Here is a 20551-nt window from a genome sequence, read left to right on the forward strand (position 1 = left end):
AATCAGCAGAAATCACACCCAATTGCTTCAGCTATTTGAATTCCTTGACGCAAAGTAAAATAACTGTATGAAATCTTTAAAGAAGCAGAAAATACAATCTCAAATATGTATAAGTAATAAAAATGGTTTTTAACAGAAGATCATACATGAGTTATTAATCAATGAGAAGAAGACATGGGGGAAACGTACATGCATATTACTCATGAAGGAAGACAAGCTGAAAAGGCTGCACACTCTGTGTTTCCCTCTATATGATGTTCTGGAAAACACAGAGCTAGGGAGGCAGTGAAAAGAGCAGTGATTATCAGGGACCAGTGAGGAGACAGGGATGAATTGGCTGAGCGTAGAAGATTTTTAGGGCACTGAAAACACTGTCTGATACTAATGGTGGATGTATGTTTGACATTTGTTTAAACCCATAGAATGTACAACTCCAAGAGTGAGCCCTAAGGTAAACTAAGGACTTTGGGTGATTATAATGTGTCAGTGTAAGTCCATCTAGTGTAACAAGTGTACCACTCTGGTGGAGGATGCTGATAGTGGAGGAGGCTGTGCATGTGTGGAGGGGGAATTATATGGGATATCTCTGTATCTTCCTCTCAATTTTGCTGTGAACCTAAAGCTGCTCTTAAAAAAGTCTTTATTTAAAAAGACTATGCTGATTTGAGAAAGAACTAAATAGAACATGTAAAATTGAAAAATGTGTTTGCTTAAATTTAAAAACATGTCCTTTTTCTGGACTAGAATTCAATCTAGGATTACATGTTATATTTTTCATGTGTCCATCTCCTTTATTAAATTGGGATAGTTACTCAGTCTTTCTTTGTTTATTATGACTTTGATATGTTTGAAAGGTACTGGCCATATATTGTTACTCAGTCTTCTTTCTTTGTTTATTATGACTTTGATATGTTTGAAAGGTACTGGCCATATATTGTTACTCAGTCTTTCTTTGTTTATCATGACTTTGATATGTTTGAAAGGTACTGGCCATATATTTTTTGTAATGTTTCTCAACTTGACATAATTTGGTATTTTGTCATGGTGAAATTCATATTCTACATTTTTGACAAAAATGCCATGGAGATTTTGTTGTGCCCTTAGTGCGTTATATCATGAAGAACGTGGTGTTGATATGTTAACTTTGATCACTTGGTAAATGTGGCATCCGTTAGGATTCTCCGCCATTATTATTTTCCCCTTTGTAGTTAATAGTGTTTGCAGGAAGATACTTTGAGACTGTATAAATAGTTCTCATAATATTTTGTCCTATTAACTTTTGATTCCATTGATAATTTCTGCCTGAAATTATTGTGGTGTTTGTCAAATGGTTATTTTCTTTCTAATTTATTCTAAAGGCATTAATTAGAATTTTACTGTAAGGAAGACCTTTACCTTCTCTCCCATACATTTATTTAGTTATTTATATCAGTATGGCTTCATGAATATTTGGTTATTGTATGGTTATAACCTATTACTAAAATGATTTATTTTATTGCTGAAATTTACCCAGATTTGGTCTTTGGGAGCCCCCTCAAGTAGTCTCCTGTGTCCTCTGACATGTTATCATTTTTTGTCTCCATGAGATATCCCAGATTCATCTTTTACTTTTTCCACCCCAGCCCTGGAATCAGTCATTTCTTTAAGAAACTCTGGTCCTTTTTTATTAAAGAATGGTATTTAGAAGCCTAGAGCTGAGTATACTTATTGTCCTAGGGGTATCATTACTTGTAGGCCCCCTCTAATGACAGAGCTAGGAAATATATATACCTACTTCTATTTCTGTATTGATGTATCTGCATATATGTTACAAAATATGAATTCATATGGGTACCTCCAATCTAAGCTAACACCACATGGCTCATTCTAGCCCTCCCCATTGCCTTTGACAGTGACAGTGAGAAACCTGGTTCTTCTTACTCATGACATATTTACTTTCTTGTTCAGTCCTGGAATGAACATAAGGTAGTTTCATAATTGTTAACACATACCTCTGTGCAAAACATTTGCTAACTAGTGTACGATATTTGCTATGGTTATTTTGTTTTTACCTTAAAATATTTAGTTAAAATACTGTTTTTGAAAGTTATTTTGGTTAATTCTTTTCTTCTCCACTCTAAGTGGCTGTCATTTATTTAGAATAAACTTCTGTCCATCATTACTGTTTGTATTTCCATTTGGGTTCTTCCCACCTCTGGGTAGATTTTATATTATTTTATTATTATTATTATTATTATTATTATTATTATTATCATCATCAAGACGGAGTCTCCTTTTGTTGCCCAGGCTGGAGTACAGTGGCATGATGTAGGCGCACTGCAACTCCTGCCTCCCAGGTTCAAGTGATTCTCTTGTCTCAGCCTCCCAAGTAGCTGGGACCACAGACGTGTGCCACCACGCCTGGCTAATTTTTGTATTTTTTGGTAGAGACGAGGTTTCACCATGTTGGCCAGGCTGGTCTCAAACTCCTGACCTCAAGTGATCCTCCTGCCTCGGCCTCCCAAAGTGCTGGGATTGCAGGTGTCAGGATTTTATTTTTAATGTTTTGTGTAGATAAAATATTAACGTCCTTCTAAAACTCAGAACTATACAACAAGGTTTACTTAGAGGTCATGACCCCCACTCTGCCATTCATTATACTCCATTCCCATTCAACAATTTTTTCCATCCTGTTTCCACCCACCTCTCTGTAGGTGATTTATTTCTGTTATTTCTAGCTTATCCTTCCTTTTTTTCACAAATCAGATGATTCATGTATATTTTATTATTTCTTACATGAAAAGTAGCAAGTAATATATGCTCTCTTGCACTTTGCCTTTTTTACTTACCAGTATATCTTGAAAATCATTCCATATCAGGTCAGAGAGATCTTCCTCGTTCTTTATTACACCTGCAAAAGTACTCTATTGTATAGGTAGACCATAGTTTATTTAACATCTTTCCAATGTAAGACTTTTTTGAAAAATACGGTGCAGTTACAAACAATACTACAATGAAAATTTTGTGTGTATGTATTAATGTTGGAAGTATATTTTCAGGGTAAGTAGTTAGAAATGGAAGGACTGGGTCAAGAAATCAACAAATACATAGTTTTGTTGGATATTGCCAAATTCATCTCCAAAAGGGTTCTACCAGTTTCCATTTTCACCAGCAAAGTATGACTGTACTTATTTTCCAAAGCCTCAACGTATTCAAAAGTATATGTTGTCTGGCTTTTAAATTTTTGCCATTGTGATAGAAGTATTATGTCAGTGTTATTTTAATTTGCTTAATTTGCTCTTTAAGTTTGAATTCCTTTTCATATGTTTAGGGGGCATTTTCATATCTTTTTTTTTGGTGAATTGTCTGTTCTTTTTCTATGGAGTTTTTGGCCTTTTGTCAACTTTTAAAAGTTTCTTTACATTAGTGGTATTACCTCTTTGTGGTGTATGTTTCCTGACTTTTGTTCCCCTTCTTTTTTTGTCAGTTTTCAGGTGGAAAGACCTTTATGTGTGTGTGTTTGCATGTTGTTAATGATTTTTAGTTTTATTGTATTTTAATCAGAGAGTGTAGTTTATTATTTCTTCCGTATGGAATATACTTATTTCTTTGTGACTTACTATGTGATCAATTTTTGTTAATATTCTCTGGGCCCTTGAAAATAAAATGTATTTTTCATTATGAAGGGAGTAAGTTTAATGTGTGTGTGTGTAAAATATACATATACATATTTATGTATACACACATGATTTCATTTCCTAATTATGTTTTTAGGTATTTTATCTTGTTAATTTTGCACATTTGATCTTATACTAAGAATGGTGTGTTAAAGTTTCCTATTATCATTAATATTAATGTGTTTCTATATGTGTCTTTTGCATCCCCTATGGTTCTTTCTACACAAAGGTAATAATTGTCTTATTGATATATAGATATTCATAAGTATTATACCTTCATTGTGATTTGAAACTTTTAGCATTAATACAAGATCTTCTTTGTCTTGCTTGGTGTTTTTTTGCTTGAATTCTACTTTTTCTGATTTTAAGAATGCTATGCTTGCTTTTTTATTGTATCCATTTGCCTGTTATATTCTGTCCATCCATTTGTTTTTAACATTGTTTTAGGTGTATCTTTTGTATAGTTGAGTCATGCTTTGTGGCCAGATTTATTTTTTTTAAGAGGTGAATTAAGCCTGTTCATATTTATTGATATGACTTTCACATTTATTGAGTTATTGATATATATAATCTCAATTCTATCATAATATATTGTGGTGTTATATATGTCATAACATGTTATATTTTATTTTCCTACAATATGTTTTATATGCTTTTGAATTGAAATTTTTGTTGCTCTTTAAAAAGGTTATATTTTTGTTTTAATGGTTGCTTTTATACTTAAAACTTTTAAATTCCCTTATCCCTCATATTTAACTTTGTTCTTAGTAAAAGTATTCTTTAACTATTGCCTATGCAATAATCAGTATATTCTACTTTCTTCTTTGCTTCTTTCTTCCATTGTTTAGTTACGTTATTTCTACTTTGTCTGAACATTTAACAATTGGATATTAGTCTTTCAGTGTAATCACCAGCTTTTAGTCTGAAATCTATAATTTTTATGTATTAACATGTTCTCCATTTGTTTTGTGCTGAAATTTTCCTAGTTATTTATTACTTGAACAAGGCTCATGCTTTGTTAAATTCTTCAGAAAGAGCTCATTAATGTGACATTCCCTATGCTCTTGTGTGTTTCACGTTTTTTCTGTAGACTTGGTGCTTTAAGGACAGCATTGATGGATATAAACTTCTTGGTCCACATTTTTAAAAATTGAGTTGTTTGAAAATGTGGCTTCATTGTTGTCTTGTTTCTGTGTTGTTTTTGAAGAATCTGATGCCACTCTGATTGCTTTACTCTTCTACATTAGTTGATCTTTTTGCCTAGAGGTCTTGACGATTTTCCCCATTATTATTTGTGAAATCTGTTTTATAAGAATATGTCCTATATTTGATCCTTCCAGGTTCTTTTTCACAGGTACCCATTTTATCTGGTATTAGTTCTGCTCCATTGTTTTTTTTCCCCCTCTTTAACGGACTCCAATTATATAAATGTAATTCCTTCTTTGCCCGTGTTCCATTTCTACCACTTTCTCTCTGATTCTTCTTTCTTTATTTTACCATCCTCCTTCTGGTTGTTTTTCTCCTTTTCTTCAATGCCCCCGTATTAAATCTTGATTGATTCCATTGTCCCTTGCATGCTTTGGAATTTAGATTTTGTTTCTGACATGATTTTATTTCTTTTTTTTTTTTCTGAGTTAAATCAATTCTCTTTTCATTTTTCTCTATTTTTGTTCTTAATTTTTGAGTTTCTGACTAAAGCAATTTATATCCTTAAATGCTTGATTGAGCATATGTAACTTAGTTTTTAAGTATTAGTTTGTGTTTCTTTTTAGTGCTCCTTAGTTTTGGGGATTGGGTGGGAGAAAAGTTGGATTTTCATTAGTTGAGCTCTTTTGAATTGACTTTCTGATTTTTGAGTAATAATTTTCTATATTTTTATTGAATTTATTTGTTGTTCCTTTTTGGGTGTGTGAAAGACTTCCTTAGTCTCTGGTGCCCTCTTCTGTTAGTGTAGCAATGCACACTTTAGTGGTTTATTTATTTATTTTTGGTGTGGGTTAGAGAATGGTTTTGTAAATCCTCTAATTTTTTAGTTGTGCTTTATCTTTCACAACCTTGAATTTTCTTGTTTGCATCTTTTTTCTCTTACTACTCGATTGAAAAGGTTGTCTTTCGCTTTGTATTAACTCCTTTCTCTTCCATTGTAACTGTGGTTTTGGGATCCTGTCACTTCAAATTGGGCAAGCTTTTACACCACTTTTCTGTGGTCCCTGCTCAGGCCTACTAGGACACTTTTTAAAGGATTTTCACACTTAGCGTAACTTACACTTTCTGGGTTTCTAAGGTCAACCTGAGCACCTCACTCATTCTCCTCTCTTTGTCTCATTTTTTCCAGCTTGCTGTTGCTTACTTCAAAGCCTTATCAGTGGGGCAGGAGTGTAACAGTTCTGTCCCTAGATTTTGACTGGCCTTCCTTCCTTCCTGCCTGCCTGCCAAAGGCATTGTGTTCAATAGTTTTATTTGTTCTTGTTGCTCTAAATTATTTTTAGAGGAAGCATTGACAGCTGTCATTATCTTTAGTCCTCATAAGAATAATTTGAGGCCTAGGATATTAGAATATTTTTCTGAAAACGGTTTTGTCTTATTTTGCTGACAAGTATGTCTGGGATTGCCTTAGATCATCTTCGTAGCCTGAGGCTGTCTCTATTATCCAGAAAAATGTGATACCTGACTGCAAGTCTATATAAGGATTGGTTTACTTTTGTGCTCATCCTCATCAGGGGGATGAGTCTTTCAGGGACTCAAACACTCCAGCTTGGTTCCACAGCAAAGCTTTCCCTTTTGTCTCACTTCCATGGTAAGCTGTTACAACCCATGTTCAGGTTTTTAGCTGATAGGTTAGACATGCAGATATTCTCAATGTTTCTCTCTGGCTTTGTGCTTACTTTATTTTTTATTTTTATTTTTTAATTTTCTACCCCTGGCTTCATGCTTCCTGTAGAGTTCAGTCACTCCTATCTCAGTTTTACTTCTTCAATGCTTTTAAGAATTTCTGTATTTTTTCAGTAGCATTTATCAGGAAGTTTGGTTCTAATTATCCAAACCAACATTACTAGAAATGGCAGCTGATTCATTCTTTTATTAAAACATTTTTTATGTTTGATTATGGGACTTTGGGTGGGAAGAATGATACATTCATTTGCTCAGTTATCCCTTTTGAGCCAATCTTCTACCAAGTAAAGACCTGCTGTGTCACTGACCAGAAAGTTACTTTATTTCAGTGGTAAAGCAGCTTATGACTGATGATAGCTGTGGTTAATAATCATGATGACAATAATGAGGAAAACTTATTTAGCCATTGGAATGTGCCAGATACTCTGTATTTTTTATATATTATTTTGTTTGTAATAAATCTACTAATTTACTATTATTATTCCCACTTTATAGATGATTCCCTGAGGCTTAGCTACTATATCACTTGCCTAAGTTTACACAGATAGTAAGCGGCAGAAACATGTTTCAGGCTCTGCCTTGAGCTTTGGAGATACAGGACTAGCAAATTCCAGCTTGCTTTCTACCTTCATGGACCTTACAGGATTTCATTCCTCGACACTGTGGGATGGTCAGGGATGTAATTTTAGAGTATGAAAGCGATTTACTAGTATTTCCACTAGAATTGAGGATAATGACTCTTGTTGGGAACTGACTATAAGTTCATGCAAATCAAAAACAGATTAGCAAAGATCAGAAGAGTGTCTTAATTCTCTAAAACCCCTCCATACCATGTAGTGTAGTGTTTTCTTCAGAGTTGTACTAAGTGAATGTTAATTTCATCACGTTTATTGACAGGACATAATGAGTCTTTTTCCCACATTATAACTTTTTAGAGTCAAAAGATTCTTAGCAGAATTTTAAAGTTATCTGATATAGATGGGCCAGGATATTTTCTTTATTTGTACTTTCCTGTTGGTTTACAGTTATTTGCTGGTATAAAGGATGGAGAAAGCCTGCAGCTCTTTGAACAAAGTTCTCGCTCTGCGCATAAACAAGAGACACACACCATGGAGGCCGTGAAGCTTGTAGAGTTTGATCTTAAGCAAACGCTTACGAGGCTCATGGCACATCTTTTTGGAGATGGTAAGTACTCAAACACAGGTTGACTATCTCTTATCTGAAATACTTGGGACAGAAGTGTTTTGGATTTGGGTTGGGTTTTTTTTTTTTTTTCATATTTTGAAATTCTTTTTTTTTTTTCCCAAGATAGAGTCTTGCCATGTCGCCCAGGCTGGAGTGTAGTGGTGCGATCTTGGCTCACTGCAACCTCCACCTCCCGGATTCAAGGAATTCTCCTGCTTCAGCCTCTGAGTAGTTGGGATTATAGGTGCCCGTCACCACACTTGGCTAATTTTTATATTTTTAGTAGAGACAGGGTTTTACCATGTTGGCCAAGCTGTTCTCAAACCCCTGGCCTCGTGATCCGCCCACCTCAGCCTCCCAAAGTGTTGGGATTACAGGCGTGAGCCACCGCGCCAGGCCTGAAATTCTTGCATATACATAATGAGATGTCTTGGGGATGGGAGCCAAGTCTAAACACGAAATTCATTTGTATTTCATATACACTTTACGCACATAGCCTGAAGGTAATTTGATATAATATTTTAAATAATTTCGTGCATGAAACAAAGTTTTGACTGCTATTTGACTGAAAATCTTAATGAGGTCAGGTACGAAATGTTTCACTTGTGGCTTCAGATTGGCACTCAGAAACTTTTAGCTAGAGAAAGAAAAATGATTATAACGTTTGCTAAGAATGATAATGGATTAGGTCGGTGTCGTCGATGGAGTGAAAATATACAGGCTGATTTGGAGTATATTATGATGTTATCATTACATGATGACGTGATCAGTGGAGCAAGGTTCTTTTTTTTTTTGAGACGGAGTCTCGCTCTGTCTCCCAGGCTGGGGTACAGTGCAGTGGGGTGATCTCAGCTCACTGCAAGCTCTGCCTCCTGGGTTCACGCCATTCTTCTGCCTCAGCCTCCTGAGTAGCTGAGATGACAGGCGCCCACCACCACGCCTGGTTAATTTTTTGTATTTTTAGTAGAGACAGGGTTTCACCGTGTTTGCCAAGATGGTCTCGATCTCCTGACCTCGTGATCCACCCGCCTCGGCCTCCCAAAGTGCTGGGATTACAGGCGTGAGCCACCATGCCCAGCCCAGTGGAGCAAGGTTCTTAACCATGTGAATGAACCAGTGGAAAACTTTACATATTGCCATACTGATTACCACTATCAACAGCAAAAACATTAACAGTATATTTCCTGCAGGAGGAACAATATTGTTACAATCTAGACCTCACTTAGTCACTTGCCTTTATTTTTCAAAAAATATTTGTTTTCAGTAATGCCACCTTCCCCCTCCAATTATTTTTAACTTAATTGACATATATTTTGTTTTTTTAAATCACGATATAAAGAGAAGGTTAGTGGATTTTCCTAATTGTGACTATCTTTAAGAAATACTTATATTTCTTATCTGAGAAGACAGATTACCTACTGTGGTTAGGATTCTCCTTTACTCTCTTATTCTTGTGAGCTTTTGTAAAAATCTGTTTTGTTGAGGTGTAATTAACATAAAGTAAGCTATACATATCTAAAGTGTACATTTTAATAAGTTGACATACAATGAACTGCACATGAACATACTTGCACAGTCTTACAAGTTTTGACATCTTGCAAGTTCATGCCATGAAGCTACCAGCAGAATCAATACATGAACATCTTCATTGTCCTCAGGAGTTTCCTCCTGCTCACTGGCAATCCTTCCCTTCTGCCCTTACCACATCTCACCCCGGGCAACGTGTGATCTGCTTTCTGATGCCATTAATTTGTTTGCATTTTTTGGGTTTATATAAATGGAGTCTTAGAATATGTGCTCTTTTTTGTCTGGCTTGTTTTACTTAAAATAATTATGTTGAAATTCATCCATGTCATAGTATATATCAGTAGTTGATTCCTTTTTATTGTTGATCAGTATTCCATTCCATGATTTGTTTATCCATACATTCATTGATAGGTATCTGGGTAGTTTCCAGTTTTTTGCTATTATCAGTAAACCATCTATGAACATTCATGGATCAGTCTTTCTGGGTCCTACATTTTCATTCCTCATAAACGTAGGTACATGTTTAACTTAAAAAAAAAAAAACTGCTAAGCTATTTTCTGAAGTGGTTGTACCATCTTGATTCCCACCAGTAGTTTATGAAAATTCCAGTTGCTGTACATCTTCAGTAACACTTGATAGGGTTAGTAATTTTAATTGTAGCCATTCTAACAGGAGTTTAGTGGTATGCAGAATACACATTTGGCATTTATAAGGTATTCACTTCCATGATATGTTTATCCATCCACTCATTGATAGATATCTGGGTAGTTTCCAGTTTTTTGCTATTACCAGTAAAGTGTCCATGAACATTCATGGATGATTCTTTCTGGGTCCTAAGTTTTCACTCCTCTTGAGTAAATACCTAAGAGTGGAATGACTAGATCAAGTAGTAGGTGTATGTTTAACTAAAAACAAAACAAAAAAAGCTGCTAAACTGTTTTCCGAAGGGTTGCACCATCTCGATTCCCACCAGTACTCTGAAAATTCCAGTTGCTGTACATCTTCAGCAACACTTGATAGGGTTAGTCATTTTAATTGTAGCCATTCTAACAGGAGTCCACTGGTATGTCAAATACACATTTGGCATTTATAAAGGACCCCTCCATATAAACAAACAGAAATTGCAACTTAAGAGAAAAATGGGTGAACATGAAGGTGGCAAATGATATATATAATGACCAATAAATATATGAAAAGATGCTTATCTTTATTAGTAATCAGGGAAAAACAAAATAAAACCACAAAGAGCTTTTTCAAATAGGAAATAATTTTTTAAATCTAACATTTTAAATTGTTGACAAAGGTGTAGAGAAATAGAGTATAGCACAAAGTTCTGGCCTTATGCAGGATTCATGGTCACCATTCTTCCAGCTGGGACTTCAGTACTCACTCTTCTTGATTCACCTCTATTTTTTCCTACTACAGATTTCCCCTACTTATGCCTGAACTCAAATATGTATTTAAAGAGAATCTTGTTGTAATTTATTAAGCCTCTCCTGCTCTGTTTTAGCAAGGTTTGTTAGAATATCTTGACTGCCATATTGCCAAATGCATAGTTCATGTAATATATAAGAAACCACTAGCTAATCCTGTATATTTTTAATATAAATACATTTTCAAAAAGTGCACATCAACTTCAGGATCATGTTTTTCTAGGAAGTGGGAAATGGTATTAGGGAGAGGTAGATACCATGTTTCAAATGTATTTATATGTTTTATTTTTTAAAAACTAAAGTTAAATATGACAAAATGTTATGGTTTGATAAAACTGAATAATGAGTATATGGGTGGTTGCTATTTTCTCTTCCCATCTCTAGGTTTGATATATTTCATTAAAATGGCCTAATATAATAGTGAAATAGGTTTTAAATAGAAATTGCTGATGTGAAAAACCTATGATAGCCAGCATCTCTTTGCTTTCATGATAAAAGAAAGGAATTGTGATATTTTAAACAGTTATATCATCTATTTAACACAAATGCAGGGAGATGGATTGTGCTGTTCAGGCCATTTTAGAGGCAGGGTGAGGTAGAAGGGATTCTAGTATTTTAAGGAGATAATGTTGTGTCTTAACAGAAAGATTCAGGCTTATCTGAATTTTTCCATTGCCAAACTATGGAGAGAATTTTTTTTAGCATCCTCCTTATTTATGTCATCCTACACATTTCTATAATCAAATGATTTGCTGTTGGTGAGGTTTAGAAGCTGGATTTGCACCCTGTTGCAGGCATCACAATATTGAATAAGCTAGCCATACTCCCTGTCTTCAAAGAGCCATGGAGCCTTGGATCTTGAGCTCTCTCCTTGGGAAACATAGGATGTTCTCCAAGCACACAGGCAAGGCGCCTCCTCCTGAGCCCAGCCTGTGCTCCTGGAAGGCTCCTGGTGAGGCACATGCACGCTGACATCTGGTAAGTGGAAATTAGCCTTGAGAAGGGATAAGCAAGGTGGGGGGGCAGAAGAATGGGGTGAAACATGACAAAGTAGGTGACACAAGTACTCGTGGAGAGCAAGCATGATGCTGCACAGTCTATGGAAAGAAGGAAAGAAGAGGCAAGGGGAAGAAAAATGATTGACAGCAGACTCATGAGCATGGAGAAACGGTAGCGTAGAATCAGAAAACTTAAAATGAAGCTCCTGTTCATCCCCTTACTCTGAAGTCCTGAACAGGTCACGTAGCATTTCAGGTCTCAGTTTTCTAACTTTTAAAAGTTGCGATGATACTTGCTTCACTCAAGAATAAAACAAGATAACGTGAAAGATGCCTTGTAAGTAGAAAATATCAGATAAATGTGTAAATATGAACAAACGGAAGAAGGAAGGAAGGGAAGGAAAGTTAAGACAAGACAATAAAAGCAGGGAGCACATGAGGAAAGAGTAATACGATCAAAGAGCAACGGTCATGGCTGATTTGCCTTTATCACGTCTAAGGGAACAAGAAGGAGCTGTGTACCAGACTATGGCACTGCAGCCTTATTGGTGCTGATGGTGGCTTTCATGTCTGCACCAGGAGATATTTTAAAAAGTAAGCCATGTGCTAGCCTCTGTATAGATTATGTAAGCTGTCCAAGGTGTTTCAGGATATACATCTCTCTGAAAATATGGTCCTAGACTTTCCTTTGTATTATTTTTTATATTTGTATTTGCGTAGCTTTTAAATCTAGATGGCAGATTTCCTTACAAAAAACAATTTCTGCAATATATGACTTTTCTGACTGTGATGCCTGTCCTGACATGGTGGGCATGATCCTGGCCAAGAATTAAGAATCTTAAAGTTGGGCCAGGCGCGGTGGCTTACAGCACTTTGGGAGGCCGAGTCGGGCAGATCACGAGGTCAGGAGATCAAGACCATCCTGGCTAACATGGTGGAACCCCCGTCTCTACTAAAAATACAAAAAATTAGCTGGGCTTGGTGGCACGCGCCTGTAGTCCCAGCTACTCGGGAGGCTGAGGCAGGAGAATCACTTGAACCTGAGAGGCGGAGATTGTAGTGAGCCGAGATTGCACCACCTCACTCCAGCCTGGGTGACAGAGCGAGACTCTGACTCAAAAAAAAAAAAAAGAAACTTTAATTTTAGAATATCAGTGAAGTTGTAGCTTCTTTCATTTAGGCATATGTTTGCTTTATTGTTTTAAAAATATTGTCAGCCTAGACTTTTGGTAGTCAGCTTTTATTACAGATCGATGTTGCTATTTTATAAATGTTCAAATTCACTTTTTGTCTGTAAGACCGAGTTGGCAGAATTATGGAATGGAATTAAAGTTTAAAAATCCACCTGCTTGGAGAATACACGTTGGTTCACATGCATTAGAATCTGTCTGGGAAGAAAGCCTTTTCTTTTTCTTCTTTCCTTTGAGCCAAGGTCATTTTTAACCCCATCCACACAGTGGCCAGGCATCCTGGCGCCTCATTCACACACCCTTGCCATGCCCTGGTGTGTTTCTGCCGGGTGTGTTGCCGCGAGCTGTTGTTGTAGAGGTGTGTGAGCTTGTCCCTGACCGTGTTTGCCGTGTTTGTGACGTCCGCTGTATTGCCTCTCAGGGGAGATGTGAAGTGAAGTGGGAAGGTGACTGGAACCCGGGCCCATCTGATGAACTAGAAGAGTGAGAGGGTCTGTATCACAGAACACAGACAGTGCTGTGTGCTTCCTTCGTGCTCACACCGAATGTTCACAACTCTTTCAGGATTCTCAGCTGTTTCTTCTGGACTCTGAAGAAAAGTGCTTTGTTCGTTTTTGTGGTTTTTTTTTTTTTTTTTTTTTTGAGACGGAGTCTCACTCTGTCATCCAAGCTGAAGTGTAGTGGCGTGATCTCAGTTCACTGCAACCTCCGCCTCCTGGGTTCCAGCAATTCTCATTCCTCAGCTTCCCGTGTAGCTAGGATTATAGGCGTGAGCCACCACACCTGGCTACTTTTTTGTATTTTGTATTTTTAGTAGAGATGGAGTTTCACCATGTTGTCCAGGCTGGTCTTGAACTCCTGACCTCAGGTGATTCACCCACTTCGGACACCCAAAGTGCTGGGATTATAGGCGTGAGCCACCGCACCTGGCCGCCTTGTTCTATTTCAGGCGTTTCAGAAGCACTGTTTAGTTATGGGTTTTGGGTTCTTGCTGTTGGTTGGTTTATTAATTAAGTAATTTTGCTAGCTTCTGAAAAATGTCTTGGTAAACCTATCTAGGTGCCATCAACCTGGATTAAATTTAGATTAATAATAGCAATAATAATGGTAATAATGACGATGATAGAGATAATAGTTAACAGTGTGAAACCCTGTGCTAAGCACGTTGACAAAGAGTTTTTTCTTTTGACCTGCATCTATGATATGGGTGTTACAATCTCCGTTTTTCAGATGAGGTATTGAGAGTAAAAATTGGGTTTATAATTAATTGTTAGTGCTACATTCTTCCTAAATGGAATCACATGAAAAATTGTAAGTGCGTATCACTTTAATAATTTTTAAACCATGTCTTTGGTATGGGTGTTACAATGTCTGTTTTTCAGATGAGGTATTGAGAGTAAAAATTAGGTTTATAATTAATTATTAGTGCTACATTCTTCCTAAATGGAATCACATCAAAAATTTTAAGTGCGTATCACTTTAATAATTTTTAAACCATATCTTTGGTATGGGTGTTACAATCTCTGTTTTTCAGATGAGGTATTGAGAGTAAAAATTAGGTTTATAATTAATTGTTAGTGCTACATTCTTCCTAAATGGAATCACATGAAAAATTTTAAGTGCGTATCACTTTAATAATTTTTAAACCATGTCTTTGGTATGGGTGTTACAATCTCCGTTTTTCAGATGAGGTATTGAGAGTAAAAATTAGTTTATAATTAATTGTTAGTGCTACATTCTTCCTAAATGGAATCACATGAAAAATTTTAAGTGTGTATCACTTTAATAATTTTTAAACCATGTCTTTGATATGGGTGTTACAATCTCCGTTTTTCAGATGCGGGAACCTAGACACAGAGAAATAAAGTGCCAGGTAAAAATCACAGGGCTGGTAAGTATTTGAGGCAGTTCGAGCCCACCATCTGTCTTCTAAGGCCATACCAGAAGTTAGCTTTTGGATAGGATACAAAGAAATCTTATTAGTAATATTTCAGAGACTGTGAGGCCTATAAAAGCCAAACAACAACAACAACAAAAAAACATCAGGGCCAGGCCCAATGGCTCACGCCTGTAGTCCCAGCTACTTAGGAGGCTGAGGCAGGAGGATTGCTTAAGCCCAGGAGTCCAAGGCTGCAGTGAGATATGATCATGCCCATGCACTCCAGCCTGGCCAACAGACTGAGATCCTGTCTCTTTAAAACAAAACAAAACAAAACAAAAAATCATCTTCTCTCTAGGTGCTGCCTCTGATTGTGCCTCTGATTCTTTCCTTTACCTTCTCTTCCCATTCTGTGCCTCCTGGTAGCTAGCTTGTGGTAAAGCCTCCGTTTACTACGTCATATCCAATTACATTCTGGGTAGCAAAGACCATTTAAAAACTTAAGGTTCACTCTTTCTATAATTAGTGATGAATGGGAACTGCCTCTACAGGCCTCAGAAATATTGAGCAACTCTTTTTATATTTGTTTTTATGGTCTGGGCTTTTCACCTTTTTTTTTTATTATTATTGGATTCCTTTGTTCTTGAAAAGCAAAATTAAAAATTGGAACACACTATTTCCTTGTGGCAGTATGTTATTACAGCTGCTTTAGTTTCAGGTTTTTTTCCTGTCCAAATGTGGTTTATTATTTTCTGCTAACATTTCAATTGTACCAGCATCCTAAGGCTATAAGAGAGGTTATCATTTTAGAATTAGAAAGAAATAAAATAACGCTTTAGACTATTTTTATGCTTGTGGATTTTGTTGTCATTTTTAATATTTCTCGAGTGTTTTATGTATATTTTGCACTGTGCTTAGTAGATCATTTCTTTCAGAGTAACCAAGGTGGGGATTTAGGATTTCTAACTTTTAAATTTCTCGTTCTGTCCTTGAGTTTCCAGCCTTTCTTTGGCACAGTTTCTTTGCTAAACATTGGCATTTCCCTTTCTAAAGGATTGGCCTCGTAGCACAGTTTAGATTAATGAGTGTGAAGGAGAGATGGATTGGGACCCTCTATTTTTGACAAGGTATGTCGCCATGGGGGAGTCATGTCTTGTCTTTGCTTGTTAAAAGACCTGTGGTGGTCATTGAAATGCACCTCCCAGCATCCCCTCCAAGGGTCCAGGCTGATGGGATTGCAGATCGCCTCCAGCTGTCAGCTTCTTGGGGAATTGCCTCAGCTGCAGGGAGTCTCCTTGCCCGAAGACATGCCCTTCCCAGGGCAGCCCACATCCGAAGACTGAATATGGCAAGAATACAAAGGCCCTCCATGGGCCATTCTGATAGGCTGTCTGCTCCAGACCTCTGGCAAGGTAAAGGCTTCATTGGCCTGACTGTAGTTCGTTGACTTCTCCCTCTGCCCAGTTTGCTGCCACTGTCTTCCATCCACACGTGTTGATTCCCTTCAGATAACTTGCTTGCCAGCCCAACCTGCATAGGGACCTATACATGGTCCCATCCAGCAGAAACATTCCAGGGCCCTGTGTTGTGAGTGATGTCCTGGTCAGGAGTGAAATCACTTGATCATGTGTAATAAGGAATCAGGTCTTCCATATCTTTTCATATTTTTTTATCCATGAGGCTCTATTAGTATAAATGAAGTGAAAGGGATTGAGAGTAAGAATTAGGTTTATAATTAATTGTTAGTGCTACATTCTTCCTAAATGGAATCCCATCAAAAATTTTAAGTATGTATCACTTTATTAATTTTTAAATCAGCTCTTTTGGGCTGGCTGGTGTTGCCTGGCTTGGGGAGTTGTTATCCTTCTCAGAGTACTCCTAGACAGTGAAGTAGCCAAGGCAGCTGTTGCATTCAAGCAATTTTGACTTGTCTGCACTCGCCTCACCGTACCTTAGATGTAGTCTAGAGCAGGTTGCTCTTTCCGATAAAAACAGGCCAACACCTTCAACCTCTGAGCCTTGGGATCATTAACTATGAAAAGTGAAGTGCCTCGCTTTAAGCCAGTGGAGGGACTCAGTGGAAATAAAACATCACCCTAGGACTCAGGTGGAGAGAGGCCTAAGACCCACTTTTCCTTAGCTGTCTAGTGAAAGGGGAAAATATATACTAGGGTTGATCTTTTGGGGCTAAGGAATTGGTACAAGGGAACCTCTTTAGAGAAAGGTTGAGATAGCAATGATTGAGCTGAACTATAATACTTTTAAGGAGCCCAAAAACCTTCCTGATTCTATGGCAGTTGGGCAGAGGATAACAGAGAGGTTCACTAATCTAGGGAAATAATAAATAGAAATTGTTTGGGATTTTATGTTAATTAAAATAAAATTATTGGATCTTAAGGTACAGAGAAAAAGGCACTGAAAATTTTAGGGCTACTGTAATGAAAACCATCAGTGTGCCTGGAACTACACCCATTGCAAACTATTTTTACTGGTACTAATAACTCTCAGGTGGTTGATATACAGGTGACCTAGAAACCATTAAGATTTAGGGGGAGAGGGAAGATTCTCCTTCTACTCTTTAAGTTCATAGAAAGCTCAATTTCCTGATTGATTTCAGCCACTTCTCTTCTGGCCTGTCTTCTAGGACAGTCCTCCTCCTACTTCTAGTAGTCCTCATACTAAGGAGTTGATCATCAGCATAAAGTTAGTTATGGAAACTCTGTTATCAACCACTTTAACTCCTTCACTCCTTTGACTTGCACTAGACACTCGATACAAACGTAGCCTTGAATCGGTGCCCAAATCTCTTTGTGCTTCCACCTTCTGTAGCGTCTCAGATTTGCCACCTTAGCCAGGTCAAGGTTGGTGGCTCTCTTCTTTCTTATTTTTGGTCAGCTCACTGTACAAATCTCTTTTTTTCTGTTATTCCACACCATTTTTTCAGTCTCCATTTTTCTATTCTTTGTCAGAGGATAAGCTGTATTTTACTGAGAAAATCTGGGTGACTGGGTGTGGATTTTGTGCTTAGTTGGACTGCTGATTACCAGCCCATCAGTTTCTCTAGAATTTTGTTTCATCAGCTTTAAATATACCCTAAACTATGTCATCTCAAGATAAAACAAACAACTACCATTATTTGACGATCCATCTTTCTTTGGAAACTTACTGTCCTTTTCAGCTATAGTTTATGAAATATACCTTCCAATTGCTGCCCGACAGAGGCAGTGGTGGTTAGTTCATTCTAACCGTTTCTGTTGAGGTCACAATTGATTTCCAAATTATAAAATTCAACAGATTGGGGGAAACACTTATTATGCTGAATCTTTCTGCTTACTCTTTTATTTACTGAATTATAATGGGCTTCCAATAAACTAAAGTGTACAATTTGATAACTTTTGACATAATTATACACACACTAAACCATCACCACAATCAAGATATACTCATCACCCCAAAACGTTTCCTCGTGCTCCTTCACGGTCCCTCTACTGCCTCTTATACCTACTCTCCGTACCCACCAGACCTAGGTCACTAGTGATCTGCTTTCTGTTACTGTAGGTTGGTTAGCATTTTCTAGATTTATGTTCAAGGAAATCCTATTGTATGTATTCTCTCTGGCTTCTTTCACGCAGCACAATTATTTTGAGATTCATGCATTTTGTAGCTTGTTATCAATACTTCACTCCTTTTTGTTACTAAGTAGGGTATTACATTGTATTGATATTCCACAATATGTTTATTCATCCACCTATTGTTGGCTATTTGGGTTGTTTCCAGGTTTTGGCTATTACAAATGGAGCTTCTATAAATATTTGTGGACAAGTCTTTATATGGACATAGCTTTTTTTTTTTTTTTTTTTTTTTTTTCTTGAGTAAATAGCTACAAATGGAATGGCTGCATGGTAGGTATATGACTGTTGTTTTTTTTTTTTTTTTTTTTTTTTTTTTTGAGACAGAGTCTTGCTCTGTTGCCCCGGCTTGAGTGCAGCGTCGTGATCTTGGCTCACTGCAACCTCCGCCTCCTGGGTTCAAGCAATTCTCTGCCTCAGCCCCGCGAGTAGCTGAGATTACAGGCACCCGCCACCATGCCTGGGTAATTTTTTTTGTATTTTTAGTAGAGACAGGGTTTCACCAACTTGGATAGGCTGGTCTTGAACTCCTGACCTCATGATGCACCTGCCTCGGCCTCCCAAAGTGCTGGGATTACAGGCGTGAGCCACTGCGTCTGGCCATGACTAACTTTTAAAGAAACTGTCAAACTGTTCAACTGGTTGTACCATGTTACATTTCCACTAGCAGTGCCTAGGAGTGGAAGTCACTCCTCATTTTTGCTAGCACTTGTTACAGTCATTGTAATTTTAGCCATTCTGATAGGAGTGTAGTGGTATCTGATTATGATTTTAATTTGTATTTTCTTTTCTTTTCTTTTTTTTTTTTTTTTGAGACAGAGTTTTGCTCTGTCACCAAGGCTGGAGTGCAGTGCTGTGATCTCAGCTCACTGCAACCTCCACCTCCTGGGTTAAAGCAGTTCTCTCCCACCTCAGCCTCCCAAGTAGCTGGGATTACAGGTGCACGCCACCACGCCTAGGTAATTTTTGTATTTTTAGTAGAGACACGGTTTCGCCATGTTAGCCAGGCTGGCCTAGAACTCCTGACCTCACGTGATTCACCCACCTCGGCCTCCCAAAGTGTTGGGATTACAGGCGTGAGCCACTGCTCCCTGCCTAATTTGTGTTTTCTTGGTCGATAATGATGCTGAATATTATGTACTTATTTGCATTCATATAACTATTTGGCAAAGTATTCAAATATTTTGCCCATTTGTTTTCTTTCTTTTTTTTTTGGTCTTGCTTTTTTGCCCAGGCTGGAGTGAAGTGGCATGATCTCAGCTCACTGCATCCTTGACCTCCCAGGTCAAGCGATGCGCCCACTTCAGCCTTGCAAGTAACGGGGATTACAGGCGCTCATCACAATGCCAGCTAATTTTGTTTATATTTTGTAGAGATGGCGTCTCACTATATTGTCCAGGCTGGTCTTGAACTCCTGGGCTCAAGCAGTCTGCCCACATTGGCCTCCCAAAATGCTGGGATTACAGGTGTGAGCTACTACACCTGGCCCTATTATCTTTTTATTGATTTTTGAAACTTTGTGAATTTTGGATATGATTCTTTCGTGGGATGTGGGATTTGCAATATTTTCACTCAGTCTTTTCATTAGTGTTGTTCCTCAAGAAGCAGAAGTTCTTTAACTTTGATGAAACCGAATTAACCAATTTTTTTCTCTTATGGATTATGCTTTTGATACTGCTTCTCAGACATCTTTCCTAACCCAAGGTCACAAAGATTTTTCTACCATGTTTTCTTATAGAAGTTTTACAGTTTTCAGTTTTATATTTAGATTTATGATTCCTTTGAAGAATGTTATGGATGATCTGAGGTATGGATTGAAATTTTGTTTTCCATATTGATACCCAGTTGTTCCAGCATCATTTGTTGAAATGACCTTTCCTTCTGCACTGCAAAGTCTTTGTACCATCGTCTGGAATCAATTAACCATGTATGTCTGGGGCTATTTCTGGACTCTCTATTCTGTTCCATGCATCTGTTATTTGTCTATCTTGACACAATACTTTCACAGTAGCTTTATAATGTCTTAAAATCAGTGAAATTCTTGTAACTTTGTTCTTTTTTCAAAGTTGTTGTAATTAGATTGTTTACATTTGATGTTATTGTTGATGTTGTTGGATTTAAATGATCATTTTGCTATTTGCTTTCTATGAGTAACTTTTTT

At 37.2% G+C, this 20551-nt stretch overlaps 1 protein-coding gene across 8 annotated transcripts in view; it reads left to right on the top strand.

The window, feature by feature from the left end:
* Nucleotides 1-20551, top strand: part of FARS2 (phenylalanyl-tRNA synthetase 2, mitochondrial) — a 519601-nt gene that overhangs the window by 133662 nt on the left and 365388 nt on the right. For all 8 annotated transcript variants that reach the window (XM_054557152.2, XM_024248067.3, XM_054557156.2 and 5 more), the window contains one exon: nt 7574-7733. In XM_054557152.2, the coding sequence (XP_054413127.1) occupies nt 7574-7733 (160 nt within the window). The remainder of the gene's footprint in view (nt 1-7573; nt 7734-20551) is intronic.

This window comes from Pongo abelii, chromosome 5, assembly GCF_028885655.2.
Source record: "Pongo abelii isolate AG06213 chromosome 5, NHGRI_mPonAbe1-v2.0_pri, whole genome shotgun sequence".
In the NCBI taxonomy this organism is placed as follows: Eukaryota; Metazoa; Chordata; class Mammalia; order Primates; family Hominidae; genus Pongo; species Pongo abelii.